The 14554-nt window shown below is 27.0% G+C and overlaps 1 protein-coding gene and 1 pseudogene across 12 annotated transcripts; one reads left to right on the top strand and one right to left on the bottom strand.

The window, feature by feature from the left end:
• Positions 1-3652: 3652 nt before the first annotated feature.
• Positions 3653-7059, bottom strand: LOC111289753 (uncharacterized). Of its 12 annotated transcripts, XM_022881039.2 has the most exons (9): positions 6331-6781; positions 5981-6021; positions 5805-5896; positions 5618-5664; positions 4858-4932; positions 4464-4520; positions 4109-4210; positions 3928-3976; positions 3653-3851 (listed from the first exon to the last, which is right to left on the bottom strand). In XM_022881039.2, exons 5-9 carry the CDS (start codon positions 4909-4911, stop codon positions 3772-3774), a joined length of 342 nt encoding a protein of 113 aa, XP_022736774.1. In that variant the 5' UTR covers positions 4912-4932; positions 5618-5664; positions 5805-5896; positions 5981-6021; positions 6331-6781; the 3' UTR covers positions 3653-3771. The 12 variants fall into 12 exon arrangements, 8 of the variants coding, with proteins under 8 accessions (XP_022736774.1, XP_022736768.1, XP_089624196.1 ...); XM_022881033.2 differs by lacking the exons at positions 5618-5664; positions 5805-5896 and adding an exon at positions 6797-7059 and having other exon boundaries at positions 6331-6476; XM_089768070.1 differs by lacking the exon at positions 5618-5664 and adding an exon at positions 5088-5298 and having other exon boundaries at positions 5805-6021; positions 6331-6783.
• Positions 7060-13456: 6397 nt separating this feature from the next.
• LOC149516144 (LEAF RUST 10 DISEASE-RESISTANCE LOCUS RECEPTOR-LIKE PROTEIN KINASE-like 2.5) lies at positions 13457-14276 on the top strand (annotated as a pseudogene).
• The last annotated feature ends 278 nt before the right edge of the window (positions 14277-14554 follow it).

Raw genomic sequence — 14554 nt, 5'->3', positions numbered from 1 at the left:
CAAATAATTTAATTATTAAAAATTGACCTTAAAATTACTTTAATAGTTTGGTAGTAATTTAAGATAATTTTCTCACCTTAAGAGTATTCATGGGGACTAATATCTTGAAAAGGCTCTATCATTGGATTGATTTAATCTTTTTGTTGTAAAAAAATTTTTTACTTACAAAAACAATTTATTCTTAGAAACATCTTTCAATTTGTTGATAGGATTTTTTTAAAATATATTTTTTTAAATTCATTAAATCCTCTAATAGTTTAGTAAGACTTAATTCAAAATTTAAATCATTCAATAGTTTGGTAAGATTGGAAAATATTTTTTTGAAAACCTTTTTTTATATTTAAAATAAGAGAAAAAATTAATTAAAATAATAAAAAAATCATCATACCAATAATATCATGAAATAATAATATAACATGTCATACAATAATAATAAAATATTATGCAATAATATCAATTATCACGCAATAAAATACCATCATGCAATTAATTAATGATCATGCAAAAATTAATCACACAAATAAAATAATATATAATTGTGCAAACAAATATATTAATAATCATGTGATTAAATATAATTATAAGAATAAAATATATGATCATATCATGCAAAAATGCAAAATATCATGCAATTAAATATATATTAAAATATAAATATATAAAAAAAGTAGGACATAAATAAAAAAAAAAAGTCTAACAAAATAATAAAAAAAAATGAAAACCAACAGAATAGGTCGAGTTGGAGTCGGGTCATGTGGGTCAGCTACTTTAACCAAAATGATGTCATATCGATCTCTCTATAAAAGCTAAAAAAATCTTCTTTTTTCTCAAAATATTCTAATCCTTTCACCCCTTAGAAACTTTTTCTCTGCCTTCTCTTTAAAATTCAAATGGAAAACTAAGAACTCGAGCCAAATTTCCAAATTCTGGCATTAGGAAATTCAATCGACCACTGAAAAGTTTAATCTTTTTAGAAAATAAAAAAAAAAAACCAAAAAGCCACCATCATATTCTCCTCCAACTATCGTGAACTTCACCGAAAAGTTCAAAGATTTATCGAAATATTTATAAAAAAACCTAGAAAAAAATTCAAAAAACCAAAACTTCTTAGAAATCTTAAAACTAACCCAAAATCCAAATAGTTTTTCCAAAACCCATAAACTCAGGACAATTTTACAATTAGAAAAAAAATCATCATAGAATTCCAAAAAAAAACCAAACATTTCAACTGTTTAAGCACATAACCTAGAATTTTCATAAAACTAAAAATTCAAAAAACAAAAATTCCCATAAACATCTCTACAAACCCAAAATTCAATTGCTGCTTCTCTCTTTTTATGATTTCTCCCTTCGTTTGTGTATAAGTGTTTCATTTCAGAAATTTTAGGAATTTTGAGAAAGATCAAATTTGTCATTGAACAAATTTGATCCAAAAGATTGCTTAATTCTTGGGATCATGGTAAATGATTTTCTAACTAATCTTGTTTCCAATGTCAAAAAACCATGATTTCTGCATTGATCTTTTAAAACTTTTTAATTTTGTTTCCTTTTTTTTTTTGAACTTTTGACTTTTCTTTTGTTTTTGACTTTTAAAAATAATAAATAAAATAATAATAAGGAAATAAATAAATAAAACCTAAAATTAAATCAAATTAAAATTAAAATGAAGATTTTTCCTATTAAGCCTAGAGCTTTCCAATTGGGCCCAAGTTATTGTCAGAAGCCTATTTCGAATCCGAAAAAATTTTAAACAAAATGAGGTATCTATATATATATATATATATATTATTAGTGGACTTTTAAATTTTATGTTTCATAATTGTAAATGTATAACAACATATTAGTAAATTAATGATAGATTAATAAAAATAAGTGATAACTTAATAGTTAATAATTGATAACTTAATAACAAATCAATAATAACTTAATAGTAAATTAGTTATAACTTAATAATAAATCAGTTTTAATTTAATATTAATTAATTGATAAACTTAATAGTAAATTATAAATAACTTAATAGTAAAATCAATGATAATTTAGTAATTAATTATTAGAAACTTAAAAATAAATCAATATAACTTAGTAGTAGTTAATAATCAATAACTTAATAGTTAATCAATGATAATTAAAAGTAAATTATGGATAATTTAATATAAATTAATGATAACTTAATAATGAATTATGATTAATTTTGTAATAAATCTATGATGATTTGTAGTAAATAATCAAAAACTTAGTAAATCAATGATAACATAGTAATAAATGCATAATAATAGAATAGTAAATCATTAATAATTTAGATGTAAATTATTGATAACTTAGTAGTAAATCACTAATAATTTAGTTATTAATAAGTGATAATTTAATATTTAATTAGTTAATCATTAATAACTTCATAGTAAATCATCAATAAATTAATAATAAATCAGTTATAACTTTATAACAAATCATTAGTAATTTAATTGTAAATCATCAATAATTTAGTAGAAAATTAGTCATAACTTAGTAGTAAATCATTCATAAATTAACAGTAAATCAATGCTAATTTAGTAGTGAATCATTAATAATTTAGTAGTATATCATTGATAACTTAGTAGTAAATCATTGATAACATAATAATAAATCATTGATAACTTAATTGTCAATAATTGATAAATTTTTTTTATACTTGTAGTTGTTAGGAATTGAATCTTAGTTACTAGCAAAAATGAAGTTAGAAATTTTATCATAGCAAACTAAGATAAACATACCACAAACCCATTCAATAAAAAAAAAATTAGTGAAAAAATTCTCAATTTGAATAAAATAATAATGTTATTGTATAAAAAGAAAATCATCTTATGCTAGAATTAAACCTGCACTTTCCTATAAGAATCCATTATTAAATATATGATGACAAATGTTTTATCAATAATTACAAAAAATATATTATAAGTTATCAAAAGATTACTTAAATTTACATCAAGAGGTTATTAAAATTTTATCAAAAATTATCAAAATTATATCAATAGTTGCTAAAATTATATTATAAGTTACCAAAATTTTATCAAAAGTTATTAAAATCAAAATTATATCAAAAGTTATCAAAAATCACTAATATTATATCAAAATTAAAATTAAATTATTAGTATTTATCATTAATATCATATTATAAAAAATTATTTATTAAAATAAATTTTTAAAAATAAAAATTACACATGCATCACACACATACCAAAAACTAGTAAAATGTAAAAGTTAGGCAATAGATATGTTTAAGAAAAAGAATTGTTGTAGTTACACTTTCAAAATTAAAAATAGTTGTTCAGTAAAATTTTTCAACACGGATATGACCAAATCATCAAATATCTAATTATTGAGACATTCCACTACCAAAAAGATAATTTTTATCAACACAAAATTCCATCAACAAGATAATGTTATTCCATTAGTATTAACTAACGTAAATTCATCGATAATTATTGACAAAATTAGTACCTACAAAATTTATTAGCCAAAAATTCATTGATAGAACTCATCAATAAAATCCATCAATAACCTGTTGATAATCCATTAGTTATATTATTTTTCAGTTATATTTAACTATTATTTTATAATTTTATTATATTTTTAAAGTAATTATATGAATATTAAAATATACATAAATAAAAAATAATAATAAAACATTACATTTCATTGATAAAACAATATAATAATATTTTACAAAATTACTAATAAATTCTAACTATTAAAATATAAAAAACAAAAACCATATTCTGTTTACGGTTTACACTACATTGGACCGCCAGGAGAGGTATAGCTATACAAATAGGTCTTCAACCTTGTCCTTGTGGCCACTCTCAGTTCCATGCCTGCAGGAATTAAACATTAAGGTCATATACCAGCAGTTGAATAGTCACTAACCCTACAAGAAGTTGATAGTAATACCTTCGAGAAATTTAATCTGCGAAAGATAATGCAGTAGGACTGTCTCCACCTTTAATTTTTGAAGCAGGCAAATGAAATTTTCCCAAATGTGAATATACCAATTTTTGCAAAGGCCTTTCATTAAGGTGGTAATAATAAATAAGATCATTTATACTATCTAATCATGGAAATATGAATTTACCTGGTCTGCTAGTTCAATAACAAGTATATCTGCAGGTCCACCAATCAGGAAAGCATTTGGAAAAGTGCGACACTGCTTTAAGAAGCTTTCAAGTTTTTCAAGCTGAATGAGATAAATACATCATAAAAGGAATATCCATATAAGCAATTTTTTTTTTTCAAAATCAAGGTTCCCAAGGAAAAAAATAGCCCAACCTGAGTCGTAAAAGAATATGAATCTTGAAAGTAAAAGGTATCACAAACAGGTAACTATAAAAAGATCATTATCTTCTTTTAGATACACTGTGACAGCAGGATTACACTTGGTAGATAATATGTCAGCATGCAAAATTCGACATAAAGCAAAAATGTCTGACCTGTGCTGAAATTTTATTTAACCGAGTCTGCTCCAATGCAACTTCATCAAGGAGGTACTGAGTCCATGGAAGTAGAAAAGTGTCAATTAGATTCTCCAACAAAAAATAATAGAATCAAACATGCATTTGAGACAGTAATATGTTTTTTTTTTTTTGAGTTTTATCTGAACGAGATATTGGAAACGCCTTGCATATGATTGGACATCGATCCCGCATACAAGCACAAAATTAACTGAAGTTAAAAGACGTTATCAGGGCATGAGTTATGCCACTTTTTTCAACAAGCAAGACCAGCTAATGGCAATATGGTCATCCAACTTCAAATGCTATTGCCTATTGGCGTTAGGCAACCTAACAAAATTCCCACTCAAGCATTACCAATTTGCATTCATACCAGAAAACATTTGTTGCACCTGAGCGAGCACAGAGGAATAACGAAGTAGTACATATCCAGTTGAACTTCAAATAACTGCAGAAAAAAATACAAAGCATCTACCGTTCAATGTAAAGAACTCTGTACAAAAAGAATAAAAAAGATCATTCACTGATTAAAACAACATTTGTTCAGTCTGTAATGCAAAGATATCTTAATTAGAATATCTAGTAGAAGCAATCATTATTTACCATTGAGCACCATTGGATATGAAAATACACAAAGATGCCTTAACTAGGTCTTTGGTGGTTATTTTGATCCAGAGAATCCATCATCATTTTAGCACCTCCATATTAGGAATATATCAAATCCCCAATGGCACTTTGAAGATGGTAATTCGCACAAAATTAACTGTTTGTTTTTTGTTTGTGATGCCATTAGCAAATACCATATTTCCAAAAACTGCAGCCCAGAAGGACAAAATTGTTATACATACCTACAAGTTACTAATTTGTCTACCTTAACATTAAAAGGAAGTGACCAAACGGTGGAAGGGTGACCATTGACCATAAGATACTGAAACAAGAGTTATAAGTAGTCTGACAATTTCATAAATCAGTCGACAAAAAATCTTCTAGGCCTTATACAATTTAAAAGACAACTACCACACTACTTCATAGGATAATAAAAAGAAAAAGTATAAGCAGGCAGTACAATAAACAAGAAAATTAGCTAAAACAGAAAAAAAGACAGTTTTAGGCATGGTCCTTGCTAGATTCACCTAAAATTTGTACACAGCTCCAATCACCATCAGCATCCTCTGACCACCTTACCTCCACGGAAAAGCAAATGTATCATAAATTCAATCACATTTCCCAGTCTTGTTGGCATACAACAGAATTTGCAAAAGATCAAAGAAATCTATGGTCTTTTTAAAGGGATACAGATCTGTTTAGCCTATAAAGTACCTTGAAAGTGTTATAATAGCTACAGGAAAACTAAATATCCATAGTCGGATGCCGCTGATTCATTTTCACATTTTGAGTTTGACCTTGCAAAACTTGAATACACTCAAATTCATGCCCTGGCATCACTTCCCAAATCTAAACAGTTTTATCTCATGCACGTGTTGCAAGAAGAGAACCTGATGCATTCCAAGACACTTTTCACTTCATTTTCATGACCCTACACACCACAACAAATAATAAATAAATAAACGGTTTCCAATATTAGTAACATATGAACCGGATATTAAAGAAAAATAATCTAAATACTAATAACTGCCATATTCGATAATACTTCTAGCCTGAATGCAAGAAGCATGATATTCTCTGTACCCCTTTCTACACGGTAAACCATTTCCCTTAAGTCATAATTTCAGTGTAATTATGTTTTGCTTAGTGAATTAGTATCAAATTGTGTGCAGTTAACATCAAAACAGTTTAAAAACTCTTAAGAAATTAAAAGAAAACAATAACAGAACAAGAATAATACCTCTAAGGTGGAAACACATTCAAAGTTACCCCCAATATTTTCCCATATGGCAATGGTAGCATCAATGCTGGCAGTGGCCAACAATTTCCAAGACGGTGACCAAGCACAGGACCAGACTGTTCTAGTGTGTGTTTCTTCCAAAACCGCTTGCAAAAGATCATAGTCCAAATCACCATGAATTTAAAAAAAATCAGTTTACCAGTTATTTCAAAACAAATTCAAAGAGATGGAACTCATTCCATTTTGGAAGAAAAAATTTCACAGTTAAATTATAAATTTCAAACAACTTCAACAAATTTTCTTTCATACATTAGTTAAATTAAATATAAAAGGCAACAAAAATTTGAAATTCTTAAGTTGCTGACCTAAATTAAATGAATTTCACTTCTTTAAGCAAAATGTTCAGCAAAAACAAAAAGAAAATTAAAAATAAGAAAAAATGAATAAACAGAGGGGAGAGAAGGACCTTGCAGTCCCAGGAGCGAGTGGAGAGGCTCTACTCCCAGATTCGAACCGTCTTATCGCCGCTACAAGAAGCAAAAGCCGCGGGAACATCCATTCACGGTGAGAGAGAGGGGGAGAGAGGAAGAAGAGTGAGAGAGAGGGGGTTAGGGATTTTGAATTTAGGGGAAATTTGGGGCTTCACATGCGGGAATGAACGTTTAAATTTCTTTTCATTTTTAGATAACCGATAGAAATTTTGTCAGTAATTGACCGCCCCAAATTTTCTTTTTGTTATCAATTTTTTTTTTTATCAATGGAATATTTTTATCAATAATTCATCAATAAAATAATTACTAATAGATTACAGGTAGAATTTTTTTTTTATAATTTTTGTGATATTTCATGTCAAATTTTTATTTATAAATTATTGACAAAATTAATTTCGTTGATAAATTTCATCAAAAATTCATTAAAGATTTCATCAATAATATTTTATTTTTTATAATGTTCTAATATCATATTATAATTAATAATATTTAAATCAAATTTAAAACACCATAAAAATTCATATCGATCAATACAAACACCATTCTAATATTAATTATTTGATTATCGAATAATTTTCATAAACATTTACGTAATTGGCACTCAAACGATGATAAAAAAAACTATCATAAATGGTAATAACGATACTTTTGTGGTCTTTTATCAATAGTTATAAATAAGGGTGTAAATGAGACATATATACTCGTAAATTATTTGAGCTCAATTCAAAAAAATTTGAATTCAATTCAATTATTATTAAGCTAAACTTGAGTTATCAAATGAGCCAAATTCAAATATTTTAATACTTGAATCAAGTGATTTACGAGCCTAATTGAGTTTTTTATTTTTAATATATTTTTTAAATATTTTTTCTTAATTTACTTTTTACCCTTAAATATATATATATATATTCAAAAACCCTAAATTCCTAATCTTTGAACCTAACATTTAATAACACATTTGCTTTCTCCCTTTCCTTATCCCAGCAACGCCTCCTACATCACTCTCTTAATCCCATCCCAACACCAATAGCAAAAGATAATGAGTGGTCAATGGAAAGATTTGCCTGAAAAGATCTCCTACAAGGTTTCTAAGAATTGGATTAGTGTTACTCTATTCCTCGTCCCTTTCGTCCGAACTTAAACGTAATCGCCCGTTTTCTTTTTCTTTTTTTTATTCTTATCCTTATAAACTAGCATAATTATTTCCCTCGATTTCCCTTTTTTTTTTAACTTAAGGTTTCCTCTGTTTCTCTCAATTTCACTTAGAGGGTATTTGATTCGTGAAATCTTAGATTTTGAGAAAAAGTGTGATTCTAGATGAAGTGCGATACTTGAAGTTTTCTTCTATTTTCAAAGCATCTCATATTCAGATTCACTCGTTTGATTAGAAAAAATTCATATATGTTAATTTATGAATAATTATCATAATCTCATTGGCATATATGATGATAATTTTTTATTAGTTTTTATTAATAATAAATACTCAAATGATAAATGATGCCTTTAGCAACAAAAAAAGATAAATATTTTATTTGATTGCTATTTTTATTTATAAAATATCATCAATAAAAAATATTAAAGATTATTTAAGGCGTTTATAATTGAAAAACCTTATCTAATGCCCTTTAAAATGTATTAAAGAATTATTTAAGATGTTTTTGGACTAAAAAGGCCTTAAACAATGTCTTTTTAAAAAAATCTAAGAGGATTATTTGATGCGTTTTTGTTCAAAAATACCTTAAATAACTCTTTTAAAATGTATCATTTTTTGTCTAAAAACACCTTAAATAATCATCTTTAAAATGTAGTAGAGGATTATTTGAGGTATTTTTAGACAAAAAATACCTTAAATAATCACTTTTATTATTTATAATATTTAAGAGATAAAATATTAAAAAATTGAAGTAGCTTAGTTGATTAGAGCATATGGTTATTAACCACAAGGTTATAGGTTCAATCCTTCTTTATAGCGTTTTACGCTTTAAATAATACCCTTCAATTTTCTTAAAAACATTATTTAAGGCTTTTTTGAACTAAAAACACTTTATATAATCCATTTTATTACTTATAAGATTTAAGAAATAAAATATAAAAAAATTGAAGTAGCTTAGTCGGTTAGAACATATGGTTGTTAACCATAAAGTCGTAAGTTTAACCCTTCCCTCTAATGCTTTAATGTTTTGCTCATTTGTCTCACATGACGATTATGTCACTGGGTCCCATTACCCAAAAGCTCTCGTTAATAACTTATATTCTTTTGTTATTTTTGCCTCTCTACTATCCAAATCCTATTCTTTATATATCTCTCCTTGCAAATTCATTTTTGTTAAGTCATCTATCAATTTATTTTTTTTCACCTTAGTAACAACTAGTTTTTTTTTTTAAAAAAAAGGTCTTCAAAAAGTTTAAAGAAGATTATTTAGGGTGTTTCATCAAAGAAAAGGTCTTAAATGATGTATTATTTAAGGTATTTTTTCATGACAAACACCATTAATTGCAATCACACAAAAAAAAATTAGCAGCAAAAACCTGCAACTAAGTTGCAATAACTTTCAGACATGCTTTTCAAAAGGGTAACGGCTAGTTTATAATTTTTTAAAGTCAAATTTAGAAATAACACTACTTTTGCCCTCGAAATTCTAGAATACCATAAGGAGATGTGGGTTTTTGATTTCGAAACTTTGATTGTTGTTGGGAATCTATCATTTTTCCCTATAATCGGATTACCCTGAATCAAATGTTGGAATCAAATATGTACCAACAAGATTTCAAGAAAAAATTTGTAGATTTCCTTGAACCAGATGCCCCTTTAAGGTTTCGTTTCATCACATTATTGTTTCTTTCTCGATTCTTATCATATCTAATCTCCTTGTCATAGCTGCTTTTATCACTTTTATGTTTTTGGATAATGGATTATTTGGATAAAATCTGAATGGAAATTGATTAATTTATAAGTTATGCTTTCGGTTACTTTGAACTTTGTCATTTTATCTTTCATTTGCAGATTCAAGTTGGACTGATTGTTGTATTAAGTTATTTATTTATTTTTATGATATTGTTTTGAAATATATCATATTTAATTGATACAAAATATTTTTATTGAAAAATTTCAATTTGAGCTCGAACTTGAGTACAAATAATCGAGCTTAAAATCGAGTATGGAATCAAACTTATTTTTTATCGATAAACAAGCCTAATCGAGCTCATTAGAATAGTTCGATTTTAATTACAAATCGAGCTCAAGCTAAAAAATTGAAACTCGATCGAGTTCGAGTCAAGTATCAAGTCATGAGTTGGAAATTGAGCTCAAGCTCGAGCTCGAGCTGTATCATTTTGATTCAGCTTGATTACACCCTTAGTTGAAAGTATTTAAAAAAATGATTTTTCTTATAATACTATTTATAATTAATAATTAGTAATAATTATAAAAATAATAAATAAATAAATAAAATCACGAATGATATATGACTTTATTGATCAGCTGAGGTTTGACGTTAAAAGGTAATGCTGAAATTTCATAAAATAAAATATATATCAATCATAGTGGAATTATTTTTTTAGTTGAGGTTTGGGATTAAAGGGTTACATTGAAATTTCATAAATAAAATAAAAATGATCCATGACTATACGATTAGTTTTGAAGTGATTAAAATAAAATTAAAACAAAAGCTTTATCAATACAAAAAAAAGGTTAAGCCTAAAATTGTGAAATATTCAGTAATTAAATCTAATTTATTAAGCTAGAGAAAGCATGCATCAAAATTGGTATTTCTAAGAATTTAAAATTTAATTTAATTAATTTATATAATCATTCAATAAATTTAATTTAAATCCTATACTTGTTATTTTTTTTTATTCTCTAATTCTTTTATAAAAATATTTTTTTTTCCTAAAATTGTGCCATTTAAAAAGTGGATATCCAATTCAAGATGGAAATATTGTTATTTTGAATGGATGTGTAGATGCATTAAAAATAACTTCATTTTAAAATTCTAAAAATTTAAAAACTTTTCAACTAAACATACTATGAGAGTATGAGTGCAATAATGCAAATAATTGATATTAAGGATGTCAATCTTATGCCTACTCAATAGTAAACTTGACTTTTTATCTGAATAAAGATGAAGATAGATATTATATTATGAGTATGTGGATAGGGATGAATAAGATTTTAAATTTTTATTGTGTATGAGGATAGAGATAGATAATATAGTATCCGTCCTATACGTATATATTATATATTTATATATATTTAATAAATAGTTTTTTTATTAAATAATAAAAATATTATTTTAGATTAATTAGAATTAATATATTTTTATTGAAAAATATATATTAATATATATATATATTTATAAAAAATTATCCAAATATACAAGATAAAAATAAAAAGTTAAAAAATAAATTTTATTTTTTAGATTTTTTAAAAACTATGAGTATGTGTATTACACATACCCTTTAAATACCCACAGGGATATGGATGATAATAGATTTAAAATATCCATTAGGTATGGGAACGAGAATGGGGATAGATAATGCTTTACCCTACCCATTGATATCCCTAATTGGTATGTCGTCGTTAGTTTCTTGGATTTCTTAATTATGATTCATTGTCATCTATGTATGTGTAAAAAAACAAAATGAGAAACAATTTAAAAATATTGTGATGATTGACCATGATAGCTAGTATAGACATATGTGTGTGTTTGTGTGTGTGTGTGTGTATAAAGCTTGAATTAAATTATTTGGAAATTGGCTTTCAAGTTTCAACAATAGGTTCAACTAAATTTTATGGATAAGAAATAATTACTATATTTTGGGGGCTTTTAAACTTCAATGAAAAGGGTATTATATATGTAAATGGTTGAGGATTCTTGGTAATCCATTGAATTTGATCATAGTATCAAGGAAATTTTTCCAAGAGCATAATAAATTCCTAAGACAAGCATTGGCATTATTTACAAGATCCTTGCTAAGACTCTAGTTTTTATCAGATCTATCATTCACCTTACTCAATTTGCTTTTATGAAAGGTTGACAAATCTTGGACAGCATCTTTGGTTGCAAATAAGTTGATTGACTCCATAAAAAGTCTTCAAAAGGTGGGTTGGTGTTCAAATTAGATTTAAAAAAAGCTTCTGATTGTGTAAACTAGGATTCTCTCATTGCTACTATGTCTTTCATTAGCTTTGGAAATAAGTGGATTGGTTGGATTGAGGGTTGCATTTCTTCAGCCTTAGTTTTAGTGCTTATCAATTTCTTTCTCACCAATTCCATCCCAATGTAGAAAGGTCTCAAACAAGGTGATCCTTTCTCAAGCTTTTTATTCATTATTGTTGCAGAAGCTTTAAGCCTTCTTCTTAAAAGGGCAATATCCATAGGTTTGTTCAAAGGTACAACTATTGGGTAGACTAACCTTCAAATTTCATAACTCTAATTTGCCAACGACATGTCATCTTATATGAGCTCATTATAGAGCAACATTTTATGGTTAAAAGGATATTAAATTGCTTTCATCTTGCTTTAGGATTGAAAGTAAACTTTTCTAAGAGTGCTTTGTTCGATATCAAAGTGGATCCCTAAGATATTGTAGACTGGGCTATGAAAATTCATTGCTAAGTGGATAATCTTCCATCCAAGTATCTTGGTCTTCCATTGGGTGCCAATCCGAGACTTATTTCTACTTGGCAACAGGTTATCGATACTTGTAAGGGAAGACTTAATCAGTGGAAAAGCAAGCTTTTTCTTATAAGAGGTAGGGTTTCACTTATCAAATTTGTCCTTGCTAACCACATGTCCCTTTTCAAAGCACCTAAAAGGGTAATTAATGAACTAGAGAAAATACATCAATTTTTGTGGGGTAATTTGGACAATAAGAGAAAGATAAGATTGATTGGCATGAGCACTATTTGTAACAGCAATAAGCATGATGGTTTATGTTAGGGAAAAGCCCTAATTTGATTAAACCAGCGAAAACAAAATTAAACAATCAATCAATCACATAAGAAATAAAAATTTAATGTGGTTTGACTTAATTGACCTATAATTACGAATGAGAAAAAAATTCACTAGTTGTAGAGAATTATAAATATACATCAAATTAATTTCACTCACTATTAATACTTATAGACTCTTTCAATCTCTTTTAATTTTATGGAGTATTTTTAACTTAAATAAACATATACTTATGTGCACCTATACATCATACTTGTGTGAACTCTTTTAGTTGTCACTAGTCCACTGATAAACATTCAAACATACATACTCATAAAACATATATCTCCAGTCGTAATGAAGATAAATTATTAATTGTTGAAAGATAAAAGACAATTTATAATTTCAATTAAAATACTTATTCCACTGGAGTATTAAAACTTGTCAAATTATTAGAGTTTTTCAAAGCTAATGTATATAACAAATTTTGCAATCTTTTGATCTTAGCTATTAGTTTCTAACCCTTCTCTATTTCTATGAGAATATCAGAATTGTCACATATCTATATTTGATTTTTCAAGGATCATTATTCCAGCTAACCAGCAGGCCTGGCCACTTGGCTCCAAGTTTTCCACAAGTCAAGGCCTATAGCCATTTTAATTACGTGTATTGTCCGTCACAACCCTTTGAACCCAAATCCAAAAATCTTTCAGCAAGCCAAGGTTAGCAGCCACATATAATTTCTTTCCATCTCGTAGAAAATTCTTAAGTGTCATAACTTTCGAATTAACTCCAACCCAGTGGTCTATTTCTTTGAAAATGATAGCACTCGAAATTAGTTGACCTATATATAAACCCTCCACTTAAAACTGTTCACTTGTTTCATGGACTTCCACAAAGCATGGATGCCTTCTTCTTCCTTTCAACCTCTCTTTTCTCATTTATCTCCATCTTAATTTCTTTCCATGTATCTTACGCCAAGGATGATAACAACTTTACTTCATGCGGTCCATTTGATTGTGGAAATCTTCGAAATGTTTCATATCCTTTCTGGACTGATGATCCTGATTGACCCAAATATTGCGGATACGATTATGAGGGTACAAGCTCAAGTGCATTCGGAATCAGCCCCCTGTTACAACTATCAGTTCCCAAGAATTCAAAGTGGTGCAACTCAATCGGTCTGGTAGTTTGATGACAATGCAACGAGTGGAATTAAATAGAATTTGCCCTGAGGAGATTTTGATAAACAATGTTTTTAATTATTCTGACACCGCTCAAAACATTACTCTTTTTTACGACTACGGAAGCAGGGAATTACCGAATCATGATTTCATCTGCAAAAAAGAGGGAAGTGAAAGGTTTGCTATGTTCTCTAAGAATGATGAAAATGAATGTGGAGCTGGAAAAGTTAAAAGTTCCTATTGGGAACAAGGCTTTCGATGAACTGATGGGTGGAATTGCCTATTTGAACGAAACTTTAGTTCAGCCGTTTGATATGAAATACTTTGATATAAATTAATTTAGTTAAAAATATAATGAAGGAAAAATTTAATATATTATAATTTACAAATTAAATTTAATAATCAAAATTTAATCAAACAAAAAAGTAAAACTTTAGTCATTTAAATTTAATTATTTTTAAACCATACTAATACATACAAAATACTCATAAATATAAATTCATTTTTATCATCTCATTCCCTCTCAATTTTTATCTAAATCATTCAAAAAAAATTTTCAAATTCTTAATTCTCACTTTTTAATTGTTTTTCCCTCCCAACTTTTCATATAAACAAT

This window comes from Durio zibethinus, chromosome 11, assembly GCF_047325235.1.
Source record: "Durio zibethinus cultivar Kanyao isolate XHJ-2024 chromosome 11, ASM4732523v1, whole genome shotgun sequence".
NCBI classification, from domain to species: Eukaryota; Viridiplantae; Streptophyta; class Magnoliopsida; order Malvales; family Malvaceae; genus Durio; species Durio zibethinus.
Note: the sequence above shows the minus strand (reverse complement) of the source record. Positions and strands in the feature narration are given on the sequence as shown.

Bases quoted from the DNA above. Each gene is read 5' to 3' on its own strand.
- LOC111289753 (XM_022881033.2), bottom strand. The intron at 4,521-4,857 runs GTATGAATGCAA...CCATGGACTCAG, and splicing joins GGTGCAACAAATGTTTTCTG to TACCTCCTTGATGAAGTTGC. The intron at 3,977-4,108 runs GTAAATTCATAT...CAAAAATTAAAG, and splicing joins TTATTGAACTAGCAGACCAG to GTGGAGACAGTCCTACTGCA.